This window comes from Ahaetulla prasina, chromosome 13 (assembly GCF_028640845.1).
Source record: "Ahaetulla prasina isolate Xishuangbanna chromosome 13, ASM2864084v1, whole genome shotgun sequence".
Classification (NCBI taxonomy): Eukaryota; Metazoa; Chordata; class Lepidosauria; order Squamata; family Colubridae; genus Ahaetulla; species Ahaetulla prasina.
Genome location: NC_080551.1, coordinates 19,056,442 through 19,078,776, shown reverse-complemented (window position 1 = coordinate 19,078,776; position 22,335 = coordinate 19,056,442). Strand labels below are relative to the sequence as shown.

The window sequence follows — 22,335 nt, the reverse complement described above, 5'->3', positions numbered from 1 at the left end:
TTAAAAAGTACATAGAAGTAATAAATTCACCTTTTTTCTTATTTATTACTTTTATTACATTCAAAAATATTACCTTGATGAAGTAACTGGACGCGATATAAAGGTGGAAGGGATGTTAAAAGGCAGGTGTGTAAGCGCATGGCTAGTAAATACCTCAGGCCACACTCATCTAAAGTGTCTCTTCCTGGAAAAGCAAACCAAGTATTTTTAATACCGTGCAAACAAACAAAATTCTGTACACTTTGCGAAAGGTTCGTCTAAAACAGGGGTCGGCAATCTTAAACACTCAAAGAGCCATTTGGACCTGTTTCCCACAGAAAAGAAAATGTCCCCCCTCGCCTCCATCTGAGCGATGGCTTAATTAGCCGGCACTATCAGCTCTGGCAGCAAACTAGCAAGTGTCTGCCAAGTATCTCCCTCGACGCTGATGAGTCACTCAGGAACAAACAGTACTTCAGCTCTTAGTTAAGCAGTTGATTTGCCTGCTACGAAGAGGCACAGCAGCTCTTGCTGCCTTTATATCCTGTGGGGTGTGGCTCCATGACTCGGCACTTCCTAGGCCTGCTTCTGTTGTTCCTGCCTCTCCTGCCTACGAAACCTAGGGTCCAGCCAGGCCTGATTGCCATAAGCTGGGTCTGGAGGCGTGACCTGGGGGGGGAAAGAGTCAGGGGACGGAGGCCTCGTTATCTCTTCTACCTGGCCTGCCTCTGGCTCCTGGAGCTGAGCCAGGGAAGCCAGTGCTCCTGAGTTAAGTCTTGACGGCCCTTCCCCCTCACTTTCTAGGTCACTTTCTGGCAGGAGGCCCAGCTCGGGGGACACAGACACAACAGAAAACACCAGGAGCCACAAAACCCTTCCCATGCCTGACTATTTCCTAAGCAGCCACAAAACTAGCATATGTAGCTGAATTAAACGTTCTGTTTTCTTCTGAAACTTTTCTTTCCTTGGATTTATCCATGGTTGGCCTACCAGGGGTTAAAAAGCTCAATAAATTGCGTGCCGGCATGTGTCGTACATTGGCGGTTGTGACGCATATTTTGAGCAACGGGGAGCCGCAGCAGAGGGATGAAAGAGCCACATGCGGCTCCAGAGCCACAGGTTGCTGACCCCTGATCTAAAAGATTAGACCACTTATTTACCTGAGTAGTGCTTGTCTCGGTTTTCATCCAGCTCAGTACTCGTGGTGGCCACAGTATCTGCTAGGGCTACCAAGAACATTTGCTCCAGCCGTGTCAGTCCAGGCAAACTTGAGTGCATTAAATGACTCGACAGGACACTGGCATGCTCTTGGCCAAAGTACGTTGGACCGTATTGGGAAAGATTAATCACTTTGGATTTATGTTCTCTTCTCTCTGGCTCAAAATCGATGAAGTCATCGGTTGTGACCTGCTGGACCTGGAAAAGATCGGAGTACTGATCTTCAGCCTTCCTCTTCCTACGATCTTCCAGGTTTTTGGTTTGTTTAGGAGCTTCCTCCGTTTTGTAGGTGGAGTCTTGGTCCGCTGCCAGCAAGGCGTACAACGGTAGCGGTGGGATGGAATCGATCTCTGTGTAATCCCGCGTGCCTTCCTTGCCGGTGGTGACTGCATCCTTTGCCGTGCTGCCACTTACGCTGATCGTGCGGGAGAGATGGCGCTTGGAACCCACATCGGCCGCTTCTGAGTCTTTCACGATAGCGACTTCGCCTGCGATGCATTTTACGAGGTGGGAGAGAATAGCTTTTGCTCTGCGGACTTTCCCCAAGTCCATCAGCTCCAGAAGCTGGGTGGGATGATACTGGGGCAGAGTTGGTGAAAGCACAAAAGCTGCTTCGAAGAGCCCGCCATCTTGAATGACGGTGGGAGTTCCAAAGATATCATCCACCACGCCCGCTCCGTCAATGATGCTGGCTTTTTTGGCTAGCAAGTTAGCCTTGAATGGGTCCATAACGGGGGAGTCATCAAGAGGAAAACCGCTGCTTTCTGCATTCCTGGATTTTAGGACATGCTTCCATTGGGCATAGACATGCATTTCACAGTCCATTCCCACCACCAGGATACCATCTCGCACCCAAGAAAGGGAAACAGGCAAGGACGGGGTGCCATCAACTGAAGACACCAAATCAATGGATCTCAGAAGTATCCATCTGGACTTGATGCCTTGTTTGATGCTCCCACCGAGCGGTAAAGTAATGACCGCCACGCCATCTTTGCTGCTGGTTTGTTCCGTCACAATTCCCGAGACGCGTCCGTACATGAATATGTTTGCACCGACCCCGACCGTAAGTATATGCGAACCATCTTCCTTGGAAACCCAGTCTAAGTGGACCAGGTGCTTGATGTTTGGGATAAGGTACCGGTCCTTATTGAAAAAGATTTCGGATTTACTGTAGACAAATAAGTTGCTGTCTACGCTAACCCTGGAATCCAGGACACTCCCGACTTTAACGAGGTCATCCAGATGGATGGTCTGTTCCACAACCCATTCCGATCCTCCAGTAGACTCACACTCAAAGATACACACATGCATAGAAAATTCTTTGGATCCGACTCCACTCGATTGAATGGGTTGCTTGTAGGCTACGGCCAAGCGGCCAGTGTAAGAGCAGCTAACTGCAACTGGTCTCCCCACAATGCAGACGGTACTGGTGGCATCTTCTTGCTCATCATTCATCAAAGGCCATTTTTTCCAGGAATAGATTTCTTTTGATCCGCCTTGGCCACTTTCCGTAGTCTCTACGGAGCATTTCCAGAATCGAACTTTATTGTCTGAACAGGACGTCACCAACAAATAAGGCGCCAGGCAGACAGGATAGATGGAGGAGGAGCTCAGATGTCCTGAATGAAATCAGATCATTGTTAGGATAACAGTTTCCATGAACACAAATTTCAAAGAAAGGCTACTGTCAGGTGGTGAGCAACCAGACTGACCCACGTGTGTAGAGTTCATACTAGCTACTTTATTGTTATCTCTCCAGAGTGGTAGCTATATAAGTTTATATAGTTATTTTATATATGTAAAGGTAAAGGTTCCCCTTGCACACATGTGCTAGTTGTTCCTGACTCTAGGAGGCGGTGCTCATCTCTGTTTCAAAGCCGAAGAGCCAGCGCTGTCCGGTTATCTCCGTAGTCATGTGGCCAGCATGACTCAATGCCAAAGGCGTACGGAATGCTGTGACCTTCCCACCAAAGGTGGTCCCTATTTTTCTATTTGTGTTTTTTACATGCTTACGAACTGCTAGGTTGGCAGAAGCTGGGACAAGTCATGGGAGCTCACCCCGTTACGCGGCACTAGAGATTCAAACCGCTGAACTGCCAACCTTTCGAATAACAAGCTCAGCGTCCTAGCCACTGAGCAACCGTTTTCCTAGTCATTTTATATATAAATGGCTAAATAGGTTTACTAAAAACATTTATATACCCCCCTCATCTTATAATAAACTGGGGATGGCTCCCAATCTATTTGCATAATTTGCTGGTAATCTCAAGCGCCCATCCACCAAGGGTATCCCTAACTAGTTTGTCCGTCCTCCTATTTTACCTGCAGAAGGAGTAGCTCGCACAACCTCCACCCCAGGGGGCAGATCCAAGGGGTAACTGTAAACCAGGCTTGAACTCAGTATAAGTTTACTAGCCGTCTGAAGGTTAGCCACTGATGAAGAACGCAGCATGGGCATTGTGCCAGCTGAAGTTTCTGGAGAAGAATCCGCCATCGGTTGCCCAGGAACAGTTAACTGCTGTCCCAATGATTGAACGTCAGCAGATGAACCTTTCAAGAAGCATAATCGACAAACAGCTTTAGTGAGGTGAAGACAGAATGGTTTTATTTTTATTTTTTTTAAAAAATTTAAACATTCAAGGCAGATGTGACCAGGTCAAAACAATAAAATTTGATGTTATTGATTTTTGACTGCCAGCAAACATACGGTTTCATGTAGTTTAATAAAAATGCAGTTAAAAATGCTATACAAGTCATTGAGGCAATATGTATGTATGTATCTATGTACCTTACAGATGACCCCCATCCCGTTAAAGACCTTGGAGTTTTCATGTCAAATGATCTAAGTGCCAAAGCCCACTGCAATTACATAGCAAAAAAAGCTCTAAGAGTTGTAAACCTAATCTTGCATAGCTTCTTTTCCAAAAACACCACACTACTAACCAGAGCATATAAAACATTTGCTAGACCAATTCTAGAATACAGCTCGCCTGTTTGGAACCCTCACCACATCTCTGACATCAATACAATTGAACGTCTCCAGAAATATTTTACAAGAAGAGTTCTCCATTCCTCTGAAAACAACAAAATACCTTATCCCACCAGACTTGAAATCCTGGGCTTGGAAAACTTGGAACTCCGTCGCCTTCGACAAGACCTAAGCTTAACTCATAGAATTATCTATTGTAATGTCCTTCCTGTCAAAGACTACTTCAGCTTTAATTGCAATAATACAAGAGCAACCAATAGATTTAAACTTAATGTCAACCGCTTTAATCTAGATTGCAGAAAATATGACTTCTGTAACAGAATCATCAGTGCTTGGAATACTTTACCTGACTCTGTGGTCTCTTCTCATAATCCTAAAAGCTTTAACCAAAAACTTTCTACTATTGACCTCACCCCATTCCTAAGAGGACCATAAGGGGCGTGCATAAGCGCACAAACGTGCCTACCGTTCCTGTCCTATTGTTTTTCTTTTCTTCTTCTTATATATATGCTTATACCTCCTTATATTTACCCATATATGTTTATATACTATATAATCTTTTGTATGATTCCTACATATATTGTTGTGACAAAATAAATAAAATAAAATAAATGTATGTATTTATGTATATGTATATGTACAGTATGTATATGTACACACACACACCAGGAACAGGAAGTGCCTCACAGGAGCGGATAGAGGTAAATCCTAGAGTGGCAGGAAATGCATCACAAAACAATGGAGATGAACGCTAGAGAGGAATAAAGCTGCGTGCAAGGCTGAACTGTAACTCATATTTAGGGATGAGCTTTTGGTCCTTCCATCTCTATGTTTAGGACTAAGCCTCCTCACACTGTCCAGGCAAAGCCCGAGGGAGGGATCAAGCACGCCATCTGTCTTGAGTCCCTTTGTGCCCAGGAGACATCAAAGTCCAGCTCACTCTGAATGCCATTAGCTTTTAAAAGGTAGAGGTTCCCCTTGCACATATGTGCCAGTTGTTCCCGACTCTAGGGGGCGGTGCTCATCTCCGTTTCAAAGCTGAAGGGATAACGCTGTCCGAAGATGTCTCTGTGGTCACGTGGCTGGCACGACTCAACGCCAAAGGCGCATGGAACGCTCTTACCTTCCCACCAAAGGTGGTCCCTATTTTCCTACTTGCGTTCGAACTGCTAGGTTGGCAGAAGCTGGGACGAGTAATGGGAGCTCACCCCATTACGCGGCACTAGGGATTCGAACCGCTGAACTGCCGACCTTTCGATCGACAGGCTCAGCGTCTTAGCCCCTGAGCCACCGCATCCCTCTTCCATTAGCTCTTATCTACCACCAACTTGTTTTGACTGTTAATAGTTGAGATTCTTGTAGAGAGTGTCTTAGCATGCAATAAACCTATATTCATTTCAACCGCTTTGGCTCCTGACTTCCTGTTCATGACACGCACCATGTTCTTATTCCCGATATATGTGCTTAAGGTCACAATCAAGATATCTTGCCTGGGTACAATTTGACTTGAGTTAATGACCATTGCACTGTAGCCTACGAGATCTTCAGCAGTCTGATCTGACTTAACAGGAGGGTAGGTGACTATTTTTCCCAAATCGGGAAACAGTGTAAAAGTGGTTAAACAAATGAATGCACCTACAGTTACAGAGATCATGAATTCAACTGTATTAATCTGCAACAGTTTCACTCACCTAAACATGCTTGGACAGACTTAAGGTGCAAATGCCACATGTTAAGAATTGAGCAGCCACTGGTGTCCTTCTCAATTACAATTAGATAGAACTTTTCAGAGAAAGGTGGGGGCCGATAGCCTGTCGAGAAATAAAACATACTGCATAGTTGATATTGCAATAAAAAAATAGTGCCATCTCATAATAATAGATAACATCCATCTCCCTCTCTCTTCATCCATGCATCCATATCTATCTATCTATCTCTGTATCTATCGCTGTATCTATCTCTGTATCTCTGTATCTCTGTATCTCTGTATCTCTGTATCTCTGTATCTATCTATCTATCTATCTATCTATCTATCTATCTATCTATCTATCTATCTTGTCTGTCTGAACCTCCATCCATCCATCATCTGATCTCTCTCTCTCTCTCGCTCATGTCTGTCTGAACATCCGCCCATCCATCCATCCATCCATCCATCCATCCATCCATCCATCCATCCATCCATCCATCCATCCATCCATCATCTGATCTATCTATCTATCTATCTATCTATCTATCTATCTATCTATCTATCTATCTATCTATCTATCTATCTATCTATCTATCTATCTATCCATCCATCCATCCATCCATCTATCTATCTTGATTACTTTGCTAGACTTGTCTGAAATTGGCTTGGTTGAAACCTGGAATAACCAGGAACTTCTGGAACTTCTTGGCCAGATGGTGACTCTCCCCCCTAAAAGTAGTCTAGCCAAATCCTGCTTGACTGCCTTTGTTATGTGTATGAAAGAGAACACATTTCCCATCCTGTACATACCTCTACTCTCTAGAGTAGAGATTAAGCTGAGATGGCAACCCTACCCAACCAACCAACCATGTCATGTATTTCATGACTGAATGAGACTTTGATCCGTAACCAGGTCCCAAATCCTCATTCTTCTTTCCTCCATCACAAAGATTCAGTGGTTGGTAATTTTTAATCATGGTTGTTTTAATCTGCCTTCCTTAAATCTCACATAATGCTTCCATCAGAATGGTAGTCTTCACACTTCATATCAAGCCACAGTCTGGAAACCAGATTATAGTTTAGCATTATGTATTTTTTCTTTTAATGACCTTGTAATCCCTTGCAATGGGATGGAATTTTTGACTGAATGGAATTGAGCAGTTATTGGCTGGATGCCCTTCCTGATGCCTACATGGAGCTCACAGCAGATACTTTGTCTTTATGTATTTTCTCAGAGAGAGAAATATCTGCCGCTACCTAGGATCGAACACACAGCCTCCTGCCTGCGAGGCAAGAGCTCCACCTCTAGGCCACCACTCTGCTCATTATGTATAAACCCCATCATTCTGGAAAGCCAGGTTTACAGATACAATTAGCTTACAAAAAGCATCACAAGACCTTTAGAAGGTTGGAAAAATATCTCCGTTTCCTTCCGCTCCACCTCTTCCTTCTGCGGCTTGTACCCCAAAATGAAGTCTTCTTGAAAGACATGAAGTAATTGTGTGTTGGACCCACACTAGAAGAAGCGACAAGAAAAATAAGCAAATTACAACTTTCGAAGTACTTATTTATAGTTTTATTCAAGGTATTAGGCATTTTGTCGTGTGAGCTTTACACAAATAAGTTAGTCTGTCATTTAACATGTTTATGGAGATTCTCAGCTATCCAGGTCATGGTTGTCCCAAAGGTGCTTTTTTCAAAAGGCAACAGGACTTCCTTTGTTTTTCCTTGAAGATGTTTCACTTCCCATCCAAGAATCTTCTTTATTTCTGATCCAAGAAGCTTCTTCAATCAAAACTGAAGAAGCTTCTTAGATGAGAAGAGAAACATCTTCAAGGAAAAATAAGTTCAGTTGCCTTTTGAAAAAGCACCTTTAGGTCTATCATTAACCACTTTTATGCTCAGGAAATTTAGTTCCCCGAGGTATAAAGAAGGAACAAATTGTAGAATATCTTTATACAGAACATATTTTACTATTTGTTCTTCTTAAAGCACCCCTTACAATTAATATGGGAAGATTCAGGATGAATAAAAGGGATAAATTTCTTTACACTTTGCGTAGTTGAGCTATCCAAGTTGCTGCCCCTGAATTTAAGGATGCTCACTAATTGAGATAATTTTAAAAGGGATGGTAGGTGAACAGATTCATGCAGTTAGAATGCAGTATTGCAGGCTAATTCTACCCACTGCCAGCAGTTCAATCCTGACCGTCTCAAGATCAGGATCAAGTCAGCCTCTCATCCTTCCGAGATCAGTAAAATGAGGACCCAGATTGTTGAGGATCATAGGCTGACATTGTAAATCACCCAGAAAGTACTGTAGAAACACTACGGAGGGGTATCTAAGTCTAAGAGCTATTGATATTTAATTTCTTCTAATACTATGGTTTTCCCAGTTGCAAGATATGGCTGTGGACCATAAGGAAGCTGAGCGCCAAAGAATGGAGGCCTTTGAACTCTGGTGCTAGAGAAGACTCCTGCGAGTCCCTTAGACTACAAGGCGATCCAACCAGTCAGTCCTAGAGGAGATCAACCCCGACTGCTCTTTAGAAGGCCAGATCCTGAAGATGAAACTCAAATACTTTGGCCACCTAATGAGAAGGAAGGACTCCCTGGAGAAGAGCCTAATGCTGGGAAAGATTGAGGGCAAAAGAAGAAGGGGACGACAGAGAACGAGGTGGCTGGATGGAGTCACTGAAGCAGTAGCTGTGAGCTTAAATGGAGGATGGTAGAAGGCAGGAAGGCCTGGAGGAACGTTGTCCATGGGGTCGCGATGGGTCAGACACGACTTCGCAACTAACAACAACAATACTGGTTGTCAGGTACCTTTGGAATCTTAAGAAGTAAACCTTAAACACCAGTCTATGTTATAATAGGTAAGTGATTTACCTGGTCAGTTATGACATCCAGCTCAATAATGCATCCTGGACGAGCTGTTGACTGCTGGCTTACAATGTTAAACACTTCTCCAATCAGTTTCTAAAGGCAGGAAACATGAGCAAACCCAGCACCGTCAAATACTTGAAACAATATTACGGTCAAACAACAGCTTCAAGTCTCAATCTACATTTGGAGTAAAATAAAGCCGAGCAGAGCAAAGTAGAATACAGGGATTCCTCGACTTAAAGCCATTCGTTGAACGACCATTTGAAGTTACAACAAAGGTGACTTAAAACCAGTCCTCACACTTAACGATGTCGCAGCAGCCTCAGAGCCAGGTGGTCAAAATTAGGTGCTTGGCAACCAGCATTTGTTTGTGAGGGTAGCAGGACCCCGGGATCACATGATCCCTATTTGTGACCTTCTCGGCTAGCTTTGGACAAGCGAAGTCAATGGGGGAAGGCGGATTTGCTTAACGATCGTGTGATCAACTTAATAGCTGTAGTGATTCACTTAACAGATTGTAAAATTGGGCCTGACCAGAGGTGCTATTCAGCAGGTTCTGACCAGTTCTGGAGAACCAGTAGCAGAAATTTTGAGTCGTTTGGAGAACCGGTAAATACCACCTCTGACTGGCCCCATCCCCATCTATTCTCTGCCTCCAGAGTCCCAGCTGATCGGGAGGAAATGAGGATTTTGCAGTATCCTTCCCCTGGATTGGGGAGGGAATGGAGATTTTACAGTATCCTTCCCCTGCCACGCCCACCAAGCCACACCCACAGAACTAGTAGTAAAAAAATTTAATCCCACCACAGGCCCAACTCACTTAACTGCTGCCTTGCTCAGTAATGGAAATTCTGGTTTCAATTGAGGTTGTAAGTTGAGAGCTACTTGTACTATACAGTAGAATAGACTAGAGAATAGAGAGTCAAAGTCAAGTCATATCAAATCAAATCATCCCATGGAACTTACGGAGGCTCCAGGGTCGCTAAGTTCATCTAAAAGCTTCCGAGCATCGACCACAGCTTGATACAGCCTCAAGTTCTTCCCGTCGGACGCCACGAAGCAGGCACTGGCCGAATTGCAGTACGTCCCTAATTTGAGAACAAGGTAGCATCGAGTAAGAAGCCACGCCATTCAATGATTATTACTAGACAAGCTGTTTGTTATGTCCTACCATGTGGAAAATGAAAAATCCCAAAGATCTACTGTGTTTTTGGGAGTATAAGACACACTTTTTTCTCCCCTAAAAGAGGATGAAAATTTGGGTGCGTCTTATACACCAAATTTAGCCCCGCCCACCCGCCGGCCCCCCACCCTTTGGTTTCTGCCTCCCAGCAATTTGCCTCCTTACAGCAAACAGCCTGTTTCAGTTTCAGCTTCAGCACAGTCTGATTAGCACAAGCAGCTGATTGTCGGTTGGATCGGCCTCCCGACCATCAGCTGCTTCAGGCTACAGGGATTGCCATTGCCTATTGCTGCCTCCGCGTGCCCCATTTTGCTGCAAGGAGGCAAATTGCTAGGAGGCAGGGGCAGATTTTTTTCCCCTGTTTTCCTCCCCCAAAAAGGTAGGTGCATCTTATAGTCCGGAGAGTCTTATACTCCGAAAAATACGCTAATTGCAAAAGGATAGTAGTCTTTTTTCTTCCTTGCCATAAATAAAGCAAGAATCTGTTTTTAGAGAAAATAAAAATAAGGGTATGCCAGCTCCAAAATTTGAAAACTTCAGGGACTTGTTGTCATGGAATGGGAGAATGAAAAGGAAGAAGAAGTGCTGCCTGGAGAAAAAACAAAAAGAGATAAGAGAGTGAGGAATCCCTATGGCTTAAGGTCAGAGGAAGAAACTTAGGAAGGACCTGCCCAAATAGATCAAGGAATTAGAAGTGGCAGTGGGAAGTTTTGTACTTTTAGACCTGAAAGATTCTATTAAGGTAGCCTTACAATAAAGCAGATTTATCTTATCAGGTTGTCTTTCCTGTCTGGTTTACCCAGGAGAGCTGATAGTTGTACAACTAGCATGTTAATCTCTCTTCTACATACACAGTTTAGGACTTTGTAACAGAATAACAGAGGTCTTCTAGTCCAACCCACTGCTCAGGCAGGAAATCCTATAACATTTCAGACAAAACGGTTGCTCTTCTTAAAAAACCTCCAGTGTTGGAAGACCCACAACTTCTGGAGGCAAGTCGTTCCACTGGGTGTAGGAAATGAGCAGGCTGAAACCAAGGGCAGAGTTAAACACAACATCAGCTTGTAGTCCTTGTGAAGCTACAAGAGACCTGAGGTCAGCCCTCCGTAAATTCTGCTGGCCCTTATTTAAGCGCCAATTTGGCATGACCGTTACTAGATCAGATTCTTGTGTAGAAGTAGCATGTAAAGTGAAGAGAAGGACCAGGGGAGACATGATAGCAGTGTTCTAATATTTAAGGGTCTGTCACAGAGAGGAAGGGGTCAGCTATCTTCCAAAGCACCTGAAGGCCAGACAAGGAATAATGGATGGAAACTTAACAAGGAGAGATTCAAGCTGGAAATCGGGAGAAATTTTCTGACAGTGTGAACCGTCAACCAATGGAACAGAAGTTGCCTTCAGAAGTTGTGGGAGCTTCATCACTGGAAGCTTTTCAGAAGAGACTGGACTGCCGTCTTGTCAAAAATGGTGTAGGGCAGAGGTCGGCAACCTTACATATTCAGAGCCACAAAGGTCCTAACAGGAAGAGCCCCCCCCATTCAATTCTGGAGCTGACCAGAAGTCTGGTTCCCCTACCGTAGATTCTCCTCCTAGTGCAGCGTCCTTTTTCCTCTACCTGTCCTAATGGGCCTCTGTGGCTCAGACTGGTAAGACAGTCTGTTATTAACAGCAGTTGCTTGCAATTACTGCAGGTTCAAGCCCCACCAGGCCCAAGGTTGACTCAGCCTTCTATCCTTTATAAGGTAGGTAAAATGAGGACCCAGATTGTTGGGGGCAATAAGTTGACTTTGTATATAGTATACAAATGGATGAAGACTATTGCTTGACATAGTGTAAGCCGCCCTGAGTCTTCGGAGAAGGGCGGGATATAAATGCAAATAAAAAAAAACAAAAACTGAAAGCCCCATCAATTGTGGAGCCAACTGGAAAACCTGCCCCTTGTCACAGAGTCTCCTCCTGGTGTGCCGTGTTCTTCACCCCAACTGGAAGCTCCTCTCAAAATTGTGGCGCCGACCGGTGACAGGGAGTCATAGCAAAGGGACGAAAGAGCCACATGTGGCTCCAGACCCACGGGTTGCCGATCCCTGATGTAGGGTCTGTTTGGGCAGGGAGTTGGACTGGATGACCTACAAGGTCCCTTCCAACTCTGTTAACTCTGTATCTAATAAACTTTTAGAGCTTTGAACTCAACTCCTGTTCTTGGTTACTTGCACATGACAAAGTGGGAATGAATGGTCTTACTTCCTATGCTGGGAGAGACGTGATAATTGTACTGACCCAGACAATAGCTAGGGATAAGAGTTGGGAGCCAGGCCACGTTCGAGAAAGCAGAAGTATGGAGAGAATTAATGCGCGCCAGTTCCGATACTCCTCCTGTGTAGGACAAAGGCCCAATGGGATCCACTCGCCAAAGGATCAGCTCGCTGTAGATCGCATCCGGGTTGTAGAACGTACGGGTGGCTGCATTTTGCAGATGCTGCTTGGCTGGGGTCCTCAGAGTGGGACGTGAGGGATCCGCCGATTTCGTTAACCCTTCCAAATCCCACGGGGCATCAACCTCGGGAGTCAGAAGAGCATTGTGGTGGGACGAGGTCAGCAGTAGCGGTAGCACCGAGTGGCACGCCAGGTCATTGAGGTGGAACCGATGGCCGCAGTACCGAAATTTGTGAGTGACGGTGTGGACCGTGGTAAAGGCGGATTTGTCCGCGAAAGAAACAGCCCACTGATTCAAAGAGCCGTCGATGTGTTTGGAAATCATCATGACGGTGGGAGTGGATAGGTTTCCACTGGACTGATCGTGGAACCTGCTGGGTCTACATCCAGACAGGCTGTCTGAAATGCTAGTTCTTTTCCACGCTGGGACACCACTGGTTTCCTGTAAGAAAGTCGGGCAGGCATACATCATGATGTGTTTACTGAGGGAGCTGGCGTCGCCCGATGGGAAGGCCACGGGAATCTGGGAAGAAAAGGAAACCTAGAAAAAAAGAGGAAGGAAATGTATCTGTTTTATTTATTGCATGGCGCATTTGCATCACGTTTCGATAAAAACGCAAAGAGATTAAAAATACAAACTATAAAATCTAAAATATTATAAACCTATGTCCAGATTACGTATAAAATTGTTTTGCTTCGCTTGCACAACCAGGAAATCTCTATGACAGGCCCAGGGGTGGGCTTCAAAAATTTTAGCAAGGGGTTCTCTGTCCGGTTGCTGGATGGCCATGGACGTGGTGGGTGTGGCCTAATTGGACTCCTGCACCATGGTGGATGGGGGGTGGTGGTGCGCATTTTTGCCATCCCTGGGCTCCGCATGTTTTCCTCAAGCCTCCGGGAGGGCAAAAATGTCTTCGAGTCTAGAGAGAAGAAACATCATTTTTTAAAAGGAAGGAAGGAAGGAAGGAAGGAAGAAAGAAAGAAAGAACAATCCTCACATCACACCCAACCACCTCTGTCCTGTGAATCACATTTAAAAAAAATCCCAAGAATTGTTAAATACTAGGACAAAGCTAGATGCGGCCGTTAATTGCATTCTTGCATTTAACCTGCACTTAGAAAAAAAATCAGCGAATAGCATCTGCAGGCAAGAGGACATCAAGAGGAGACCGTGGGTTTTAATACTCCCTTCCTCTTCTCTGAATAAAGGAATGGAGTCTTGGAAGAGGCGTCTACCTGAACTTGTCGAAAGATGCCTGGGTTGTACTCATCCAGATGTTTCACGTGCCACACCAAAAAGGTCCCGTCCACGGGATGAATGGTGAAGAGCATATCTGGATTTTGGTTCCATTCTTTAAGTAGAAGTTCAATCTTCCGGTCAAGCAAGATAGTAGGAAGTGGAACGGGTGAAACAACTGGAGAAAGAATTTTGGGACTTCCTTCTTTTTCTCCATCGTCATGATCTGAGGAGCCGGTCCCTGTTTCGGATTCTCTGTCGAGAGACAACTCTAAAAGAAAAGATCAAAAGTGTTCTGACCTAGGTTCCCTTAAAAAGCACAAAGCAGAGTCTTGGTCCTGACAAAACCCCTTTTATTTACACAACTGTAAATTTACTTTCATTCACAGTCAGCAAGGCTTGGCAAACAGTCTTTCAGAGGAATATTTATCAACACAGACCTTATCTCGCTTGGAAAGCTGCCAGGTAACTAGTTTCCAAATGCAGTGTAAGGCAAAACTTGGCACAGAGTCTCTTAGAGTCATGAACAAAACTTTCCACTCTTGAACCGACTGAACAAACAAATAGTTTCCTGCAAAAGCCCCCTCACCGTTCACTCCTGTTTTGTTTCCTATGACAGGGGCCAAGCACCTCCAAGGTGTGGCTTTACTCCCAAGTCGACCGTACTTTCTTAGTTGTACTTGTCTTCTGGCAGCTCTGCGCATGCACACACTGGGAACAGGCTCCAACTGTTCCTCTGCCTCACTGCTGTCTAGCTCCCTCTCTGTCTCTGATGCAGAGCCCTCGTCCGAGCTTTCCCCAGCCCCTAGGACTGGCCCATGTTCCTCCCCAAGCTCCTCACTGTCTGACTCCTGCTGGCGGGCCACAACAAAAAGATCAGGAGCCATTGTGTTGCATGAAATGTTGTGGACACCGAAAAAGAAAGAAGGTGAGAAACAAAATACCAGACTAACCCTCGTTCAGCATTTCCTATTCTAAATGCTGAGAACGAATTGCTAAGAAAAAGGTTTAATATAAGCGTATAATAGGGAATGCACAGAAACAAGGACGGAGATAATTCTCCTTTACTATTTCATTGACTTGCTAGAACATGAGTTGGTTTATCATAATAGTGCATCAAGGTCAGGAAATCTGAATCCTTCAAAGCAGGGGTCTCCAACCTTGGCAACTTTAAGACTTGTGGACTTCAACTCCCAAAGCAAAGCTGGCTGAGGAACTCTAGGAGTTGAAGTCCGCAAGTCTTAATGTTGCCAAGGTTGGAGACCCCTGCTTCAAAGTATTATTGAACATTTCTCACTACATGTAGTCTTCAACTTACGACCACAATTGAGCCTGAAAATTTCTGTTGCTAGGTGAGTTTTGTCCCCTTTTATGACCTTTCTTGCCACAATGGTTAAGTGAATCACCTCAGTTGTTTAAATTAGTAACCTCATCGTTAAGAGAAACTGTCTTCCCCATTGACTTTGCTTGTCAGGTGGTTACAAAAGCTGATCACATGACACAAAGATGAGTCGGTTGTCCAGCATCTGAATTTTGATCACATGACCAGAGAGATGCTGCAATCATGAAGCACTTTTGTCAGTGCTATTGTAACTTTGAATGGTTACTAAATGAACCACATCAAAGACTACAAGTACAACTAAATGAACTAAGTCAAGGACTACAATTAAATGGACTAAGTCACGGACTACATGTACTTACGGGACCGCCTACTGTTACCTCACGCTTCCCACCGACCCGTACGCTCACACAGAGAGGGACTTCTCAGGGTGCCGTCCGCCAAGCAATGTCGGCTGGCGGCCCCCAGTGGAAGATCCTTCTCTGTGGGGGCTCCTACCCTCTGGAACGAACTTCCCCCTGGCTTGCGCCAATTGCCTGACCTTCGGACCTTTCGCCGCGAGCTGAAAACGTATTTATTTACTCGCGCGGGGCTGGCTTAAATTTTAAATTTTAAATTTTTAAATTTTAAATTTCTAGATGAATTTTAAGGGGTTTTTAGATTTTAAATGTTTTAAATTTCGGCCGATTATTTAATAAGTTTTTAAATTTTGTTTTAATTGTATATTGCTTGTGTTCTTATCTTTGGCTGTAAACCGCCCTGAGTCCTTCGGGAGAAGGGCGGTATAAAAATCTAATAAATAATAATAATAATAATAATAATAATAATAATAATAATAATAATAATAATAACAACTAAATGAACCACGTCAAGGACTAAACTCAAGAGCAATATTGTCGGTCAAGTGTAACCCACTTCACCCTCAGCTACAACTACTGGGGTGGTTGAGGAGAAGAGAAGTATCTATAACTAACCATGATCAAGTTTCATGAGTAAGCCTCTCTCTTTTTCTCTGCTTCCTCTTTCAAAGACATCTTCTTCCGCTCCTTTCAACGGATGATCTGCCAATTCCCGTAAGTGCTGCATAAATATTTCCGTGGAAGATGTAAAATGGAATTCCTTATTATTTAGCCAATGAACCACAAAGCCTTCGCTGCCTTCATCGAAATTAAAAGCGGTCTTCACCAATGCTGGTGGAATATCTGAAGAAGGAACAGTTTGGGTGGAGAGGGAAAAAAACCCAGCTTAATTTAGACATTTATGAAGTTATTCAATGTTTTCTGGTGCTTGGGAAACCGGTTTGCTTAAAAGGATGTTACAATATCTTGGAACAGTGATCAACTGTTTCCTCAAGTTCCAAACCTGCTTTTCAAGAGGAAATTAACACAAGCTATGAAATTCAACATCTGCAACTAGACAGCATGACCGTTTTTTATTGAAACTGCATGTAAAATTATATAAGACATCAAGATAGGAGAAGCCTACATATACATTTATTTGCAAAATAAACACGATAAAGGGGAAAAAATAAAATAAAATGACAGACGAAGCAAAAAGACAAAGAGTACGTGTTTGAGTAATATTCTCCACATCACTCCGTGTTCCTTTTTTTTTTTTTCTTCTGCTGTTTCACCCTTTTTTCTTCTGCAATTTTTTTAAAAAAAATCATGCTGCTATAGCTTGCTCTGCCCTCCAAGTCTAAAGAGGAAAAGCTATTGCTAACCCACAATTTGCAAATACTAACTAAAGTAACTAAATGTCGGTTGAGATGCTGTGGAAATTATACAAGACGGGAGAAAGAATTTATATTGATATTATTATAAACTATGCAATTTTATCTTTTAATATTGTGGCAAAATGGGCAGCTAACAAATGATATAAGTAACACAAACAAACAAATAAATTTGTATAAATTAAGAGCCATGGTGGTGCAGTGGTTAGAATGCAGTATTGCAGGCAAATTTTGCCCACTGCCAGCAGTTCGATTGTGACCGGTTCAAGGTTGACTCAGGCTATCATCCTTCTGAGGTCGGTAAAACGAGGACCTAGATTGTTGGGGCCAACACACAGACTTTGCAAACCGCTTAGAGAAGGCTGTAAAGCACTATGAAGCAGTATATAAGTCTAACTGCTATCGCTAGTGCTAAATTTAAAAGTCCATTACAAAATTTGAAGCACAAACACACTAGAACAACTAGACACAAGAACAGTTTCTTCCCAAACGCCATCACTCTGCTAAACAAATAATTCCCTCAACACTGTCAAACTAGTTACTAAGTCTGCACCACTATTAATCTTCTCATCGTTCCTATCACTCATCTCTTCCCACTTACGACTGTACGACTGTAACCTTGTTGCTGGTATCCTTAAGATTTATATTGACTGTTTCCTAATATGATTTGATTGCTTATTTGTACCCAAATCATTCTATCATTTTGTACCTTATGATTCTTGATGAATGTATCTTTTCTTTTTATGTACTCTGAGAGCGTATGCACCAAGACAAATTCCTTGTGTGTCCAATCACACGTGGCCAATAAAAAAATCTATTCTATTCTATTCTATTCTATTCTATTCTATTCTATTCTATTCTATTCTATTCTATTCTATTCTATTCTATTCTATTCTATTCCTATGACTATCATTAAGTGTTGTACCTTATGATTCTTGATGAAGGTATCTTTTCTTTTATGTACACTGAGAGCCTATGCACCAAAGACAAATTCCTTGTGTGTCCAATCACACTTGGCCAATAAAGAATTCTATTCTATTCTATTCTATTCTATTCTATTCTATTCTATTCTATTCTATTCTATTCTATTCTATTCTATTCTATTCTATTCTATTCCTATGACTATCATTAAGTGTTGTACCTTATGATTCTTGATGAAGGTATCTTTTCTTTTATGTACACTGAGAGCCTATGCACCAAAGACAAATTCCTTGTGTGTCCAATCACACTTGGCCAATAAAGAATTCCTATTCTATGCTATGCTATGCTATGCTATGCTATGCTATGCTATGCTATGCTATGCTATGCTATGCTATGCTATGCTATGCTACACTATTCCATTCCATTCCATTCCATGTTCTAATTCTATTCTATCCTATCCTATCCTATCCTATCCCATCCCATCCCATCCCATCCCATCCCATCCCATCCCATCCCATCCCATCCCATCCCATCCCACTCCATTCTATTCTATTCCCAAGCCTGATGTTATACTGCAGAGAAAGCTAAGTTCCTCTGAAGAAGAGCTGAAGAAGCTCCTTGGATGAGAAGCGAAATGTCTTCAAAGAAAAACCAGAAAGGCCAGTTGCCTCTTGAAAAAGCATCTTTGGGACTAAGTTCTGCTTAGGGTGCATAGAATATAGAGAAAAGGTTGACAAACTTCTGCTAGGCAAGAAATACAAATACAGAATTCACCAGTGTTGGGGTTAATGCTTGCAGCTATGTGGAAATGGCAGAGTGCATTAGCATGGTGAGAGATATGGCGCTGCACTTCGTGGACTCCCAACTGGTTGGGTAGGTCTTCTGCGTGAGTGATAAGCACCGAAGATCTTCGCTGACCCTTCCTCAAGTTTTTCAGGTGATGGATTGTCTGAAGCAGAGGAAAAGAAGGAAGATCAGGAGAGAAGATAAAAATGAATGAATAAATATTTTTAAAAAAAAAAAAACCGGAACAAAACCCCATCAGGAAGGCCATTTTAATCCAGAGTGAAAACCAGTTTTCTTGATAAAATTGGGCCAAACTAGCAATTGTCAGAGAAGATGCCACTAATGACTAATGAGCAGTAGCTATTCGGCCTGGTGTCTTATCTTGTCCACCTTTTAGTCACATATTGGGGAAGGAAGGAAGGAAGTTACAGCAGAAGGAAGGAAGGAAAGAGGTTACAGAGGAAGGAAGGAAGAAAGAAAGGAGGTTACAGAGGAAGGAAGGAAGGAAGGAAGGAAGGATATTACAGTGAAGGAAGGAAGTTGCAGAGGAAGGAAGGAAAGAAGTTACAGCAGAAGGAAGAAAGAAAAGAGGTTACAGAAGAAGGAAGGAAGAAAGGAAGGAAGGAAGGAGGTTGCAGAGGAAGGAAGGAAGTTACAGCAGAAGGAAGAAAGAAAACAGCTTACAGAGGAAGGAAGGAAGGAGGTTACAGAGGAAGGAAGGAAGAAAGGAAGGAAGGAGGTTACAGAGGAAGGAAGGAAGGAAGGAAGGAAGGAAGGAAGGAAGGATATTACAGCGGAAGAAAGGTTGCAGAGGAAGGAAGGAAGGAAGTTACAGCAGAAGGAAGAAATAAAAGAGGTTACAGAGGAAGGAAGGAAGAAAGGAAGGAAGGAAGGAGGTTGCAGAGGAAGGAAGGAAGTTACAGCAGAAGGAAGAAAGAAAAGAGGTTACAGAGGAAGGAAGGAAGGAAGGAAGGAAGGAGGTTACAGAGGAAGGAAGGAAGTTACAGCAGAAGGAAGAAAAGAGGTTACAGGAAGGAAGGAGGAAGGGAAGGAGGGGAGGAGGGTGCAGAGGAAGGAAGGAAGTAACAGCAGAAGGAAGAAAGAAAAGAGGTTACAGAGGAAGGAAGGAAGAAAGGAAAGAAGGAAAGAGGTTACAGAGAAAGGAAGGAAGAAAGAAAGGAAGGAAGGAGGTTACAGAGGAAGGAAGGAAGGAAGGAAGGAAGGAAGGAAGGAAGGAAGGATATTACAGCGAAGGAAGGAAGTTGCAGAGGAAGGAAGGAAAGAAGTAACAGCAGAAGGAAGAAAGAAAAGAGGTTACAGAGGAAGGAAGGAAGAAAGGAAGGAAGGAGGTTGCAGAGGAAGGAAGGAAGTTACAGCAGAAGGAAGAAAGAAAAGAGCTTACAGAGGAAGGAAGGAAGAAAGGAAGGAAGGAGGTTACAGAGGAAGGAAGGAAGTTACAGCAGAAGGAAGAAAAGAGGTTACAGGAAGGAAGGAAGAAAGGAAGGAAGGAGGTTGCAGAGGAAGGAAGGAAGTTACAGCAGAAGGAAGAAAGAAAAGAGCTTACAGAGGAAGGAAGGAAGAAAGGAAGGAAGGAGGTTACAGAGGAAGGAAGGAAGAAAGGAAGGAAGGAGGTTACAGAGGAAGGAAGGAAGGAAGGAGGAAAGGAAAGAAGGAAGGAAGGATATTACAGCGAAGGAAGGAAGTTGCAGAGGAAGGAAGGAAGGAAGGAAGTTACAGCAGAAGAAAGAAAGAAAAGAGGTTACAGAGGAAGGAAGGAAGAAAGGAAGGAAGGAAGGAGGTTGCAGAGGAAGGAAGGAAGTTACAGCAGAAGGAAGAAAGAAAAGAGGTTACAGAGGAAGGAAGGAAGAAAGGAAGGAAGGAAGGAGGTTACAGAGAGAGGAAGGAAGGAAGTTACAGCAGAAGGACGTTACGGTGGAAGGAAGGAAGAAAGGAAGGAAGTTACATGGAAGGAAAGAAGGAAGGAAGGAGGTTGCAGAGGAAAGAAGGAAGGAAGGAAGGAAGGGAAGATAGAAGGAAGACAGACAGACAGACAGACAGACATAGATTCTGACATTGCTGATTTTGAATCTCTGCTACTGAGATATTAATTCCAGACACATAAAAGGGAGCCTCCGACACCCAATTCTTTCACTCGTCATACTTCCAAAGCGTGCTGAATGTTGTCTTTGTGCCTTCCTGAATGCGAGAAGCCGGTGCTGGAACTGATGCTCGACGTGCTGGTTTCGCAGATCTGCTCTCCCAAAAGCGTATCTTCGGGCAACAACGTCTCCACCCACAGCCGGCAAACCCCATCCTGACATGAAGTCAGGAGCACGTTGCAAACAGATCCCCTGAGGAGAAGCAGCACAAAGAAAGACCATGTTGGATCACAATCCATGGAGGACCACAATCCGACGGTCGGAACTTTGAATCTCAGTCGTTAAAACTCTTCTTTTTTTGGAGGTCGGCTGTAATTTTGGACGGTCACTAAGTGACTGGTCGTAAGTCAAAAACTACCTGTAGAAGTCATTAGCTACTGATAACAATGCACACACGGAAACTATGCTAAGTTTGGCGTCTCTGATGCGCTCTGAGCTTGGTTTTTTTCCTGCAGACACTTCATTACCCAACAAGGTAACATCATCAGTGCTAGAAGGAAGTGGGATTGTTCTCTGTTTATAGACAAGTGGCTAGTCCTGTCAGAGTTGGTGGGAGTATTCTTGGTGGTTCCTTCATTAGGTGATTGTTATAGAGTTTTGATGGTTGATCCGAATTCGCAGTTCCTTGATCGATTTACTATTTACTTTATCTAACAGTTAAATTTATCGAACAGTAAACAATCAGGGACCAACCCGCCCCCCGCTCTCTTCTAGGACTGATGTTTTTACCTAGTTTGGCAATGAAACATCTTCAGGAAAACGACCAAGCTCAGAGAGAACCAAGGAACTCACGGTTCAACCCCGTCTTACAAATATTCTATTCAATTCTAACATTCTCTTTGGTGGGCTTGCCGACTTAAAGAAGGCATCCGTTTTGAATGTGACCTGGTTAGAAGTAGGACCGGGGGTTTGCAGGGGTTCGGGAGAACCTCTAGCTAAGATTCTGTGCAGTTCAGAGAACCCCCAAATCCCACTCCTGGCTGGCCCCTCCCCTCCCCAGAGTCCCCGCAGGGCCTGTTTTGAATACAGGTAAGTGCAAGGCGTGCACGGAGGCTCGGGGAGGGCAAAAAAACGGGCCTACTGGAAGTTCGGGCCTCCAGAGCCTGGGGAGGCTGTTTTCACCCTCCCGGAGGCTCAAGAAAAGCCTCTGGAGCCCAGGAAGGGCAAAACCCCGCCCCCCACCATGGTGCAGGAGGCTGACTAGGCCACGCCCACCCAGCAACCGGGCAGAGAACCCTTTGCTGAAATTTTTGAAGCCCACCCTCGAGTAGGACACCAAATCAAATAAACTTTAAATCAACTTTATCGGATTATTTATTTATTTATTTATTTAAAACGGTTCTTTTTTTTTCTTTTTTTTTGGGTGGGTAAGGAAGGCCATCTTTTTCTTCCAGAGTAGTAGTCCTAACCTGGGCATAAACTTGCTTGTGTGTCGCCATGAAAATCCCGTCACTGCCCGGGGATGCGAAAGGTAGACAAATGCAAAGAGGGTCGAGGCAGCGGCTTTTTTGCTTTCATCCCCCTCTTGGGGACGGAGGGACGATTTCCAACCCGTCATGGGATACCAGACTTTTAAGAGGCAGTCATCCTGAATCAAACAAAAGAGAGGAAAAGTCATTTGCCCTCCGAAGTCTTGCGTGGGCTGGGTTCAAGCAACACTGCGAGAGGCAGAAGAATGGAAACCGGCCTTCTTGAACAGATGAACAGAGTGGGGAAGGGACCTTGTAGGTCATCTAGTCCATTTCTGACAGAGGGCAGTCCAGTCTCTTCTTGAAAGCTTCCAATGA

The 22,335-nt window shown here is 43.9% G+C and overlaps 1 protein-coding gene across 8 annotated transcripts in view; it reads right to left on the bottom strand.

Moving 5' to 3' along the window:
• DMXL2 (Dmx like 2) overlaps positions 1 to 22,335 on the bottom strand; it is a 76,989-nt gene that overhangs the window by 32,731 nt on the left and 21,923 nt on the right. For all 8 annotated transcript variants that reach the window (XR_009151997.1, XR_009151998.1, XM_058155996.1 and 5 more), the window contains exons 8-20: positions 21,958 to 22,136; positions 20,551 to 20,740; positions 18,378 to 18,552; positions 15,925 to 16,152; positions 13,611 to 13,882; positions 12,219 to 12,915; positions 9,725 to 9,846; positions 8,762 to 8,851; positions 7,272 to 7,389; positions 5,878 to 5,997; positions 3,520 to 3,747; positions 1,140 to 2,816; positions 74 to 184 (exon numbers count right to left, since the gene is read on the bottom strand). Coding sequence is in view for 6 of the 8 variants with exons in the window: in XM_058155996.1 (XP_058011979.1) it covers positions 74 to 184; positions 1,140 to 2,816; positions 3,520 to 3,747; positions 5,878 to 5,997; positions 7,272 to 7,389; positions 8,762 to 8,851; positions 9,725 to 9,846; positions 12,219 to 12,915; positions 13,611 to 13,882; positions 15,925 to 16,152; positions 18,378 to 18,552; positions 20,551 to 20,740; positions 21,958 to 22,136 (4,207 nt within the window). In the remaining 2 variants the exon portion in view is untranslated. The remainder of the gene's footprint in view (positions 1 to 73; positions 185 to 1,139; positions 2,817 to 3,519; positions 3,748 to 5,877; positions 5,998 to 7,271; positions 7,390 to 8,761; positions 8,852 to 9,724; positions 9,847 to 12,218; positions 12,916 to 13,610; positions 13,883 to 15,924; positions 16,153 to 18,377; positions 18,553 to 20,550; positions 20,741 to 21,957; positions 22,137 to 22,335) is intronic.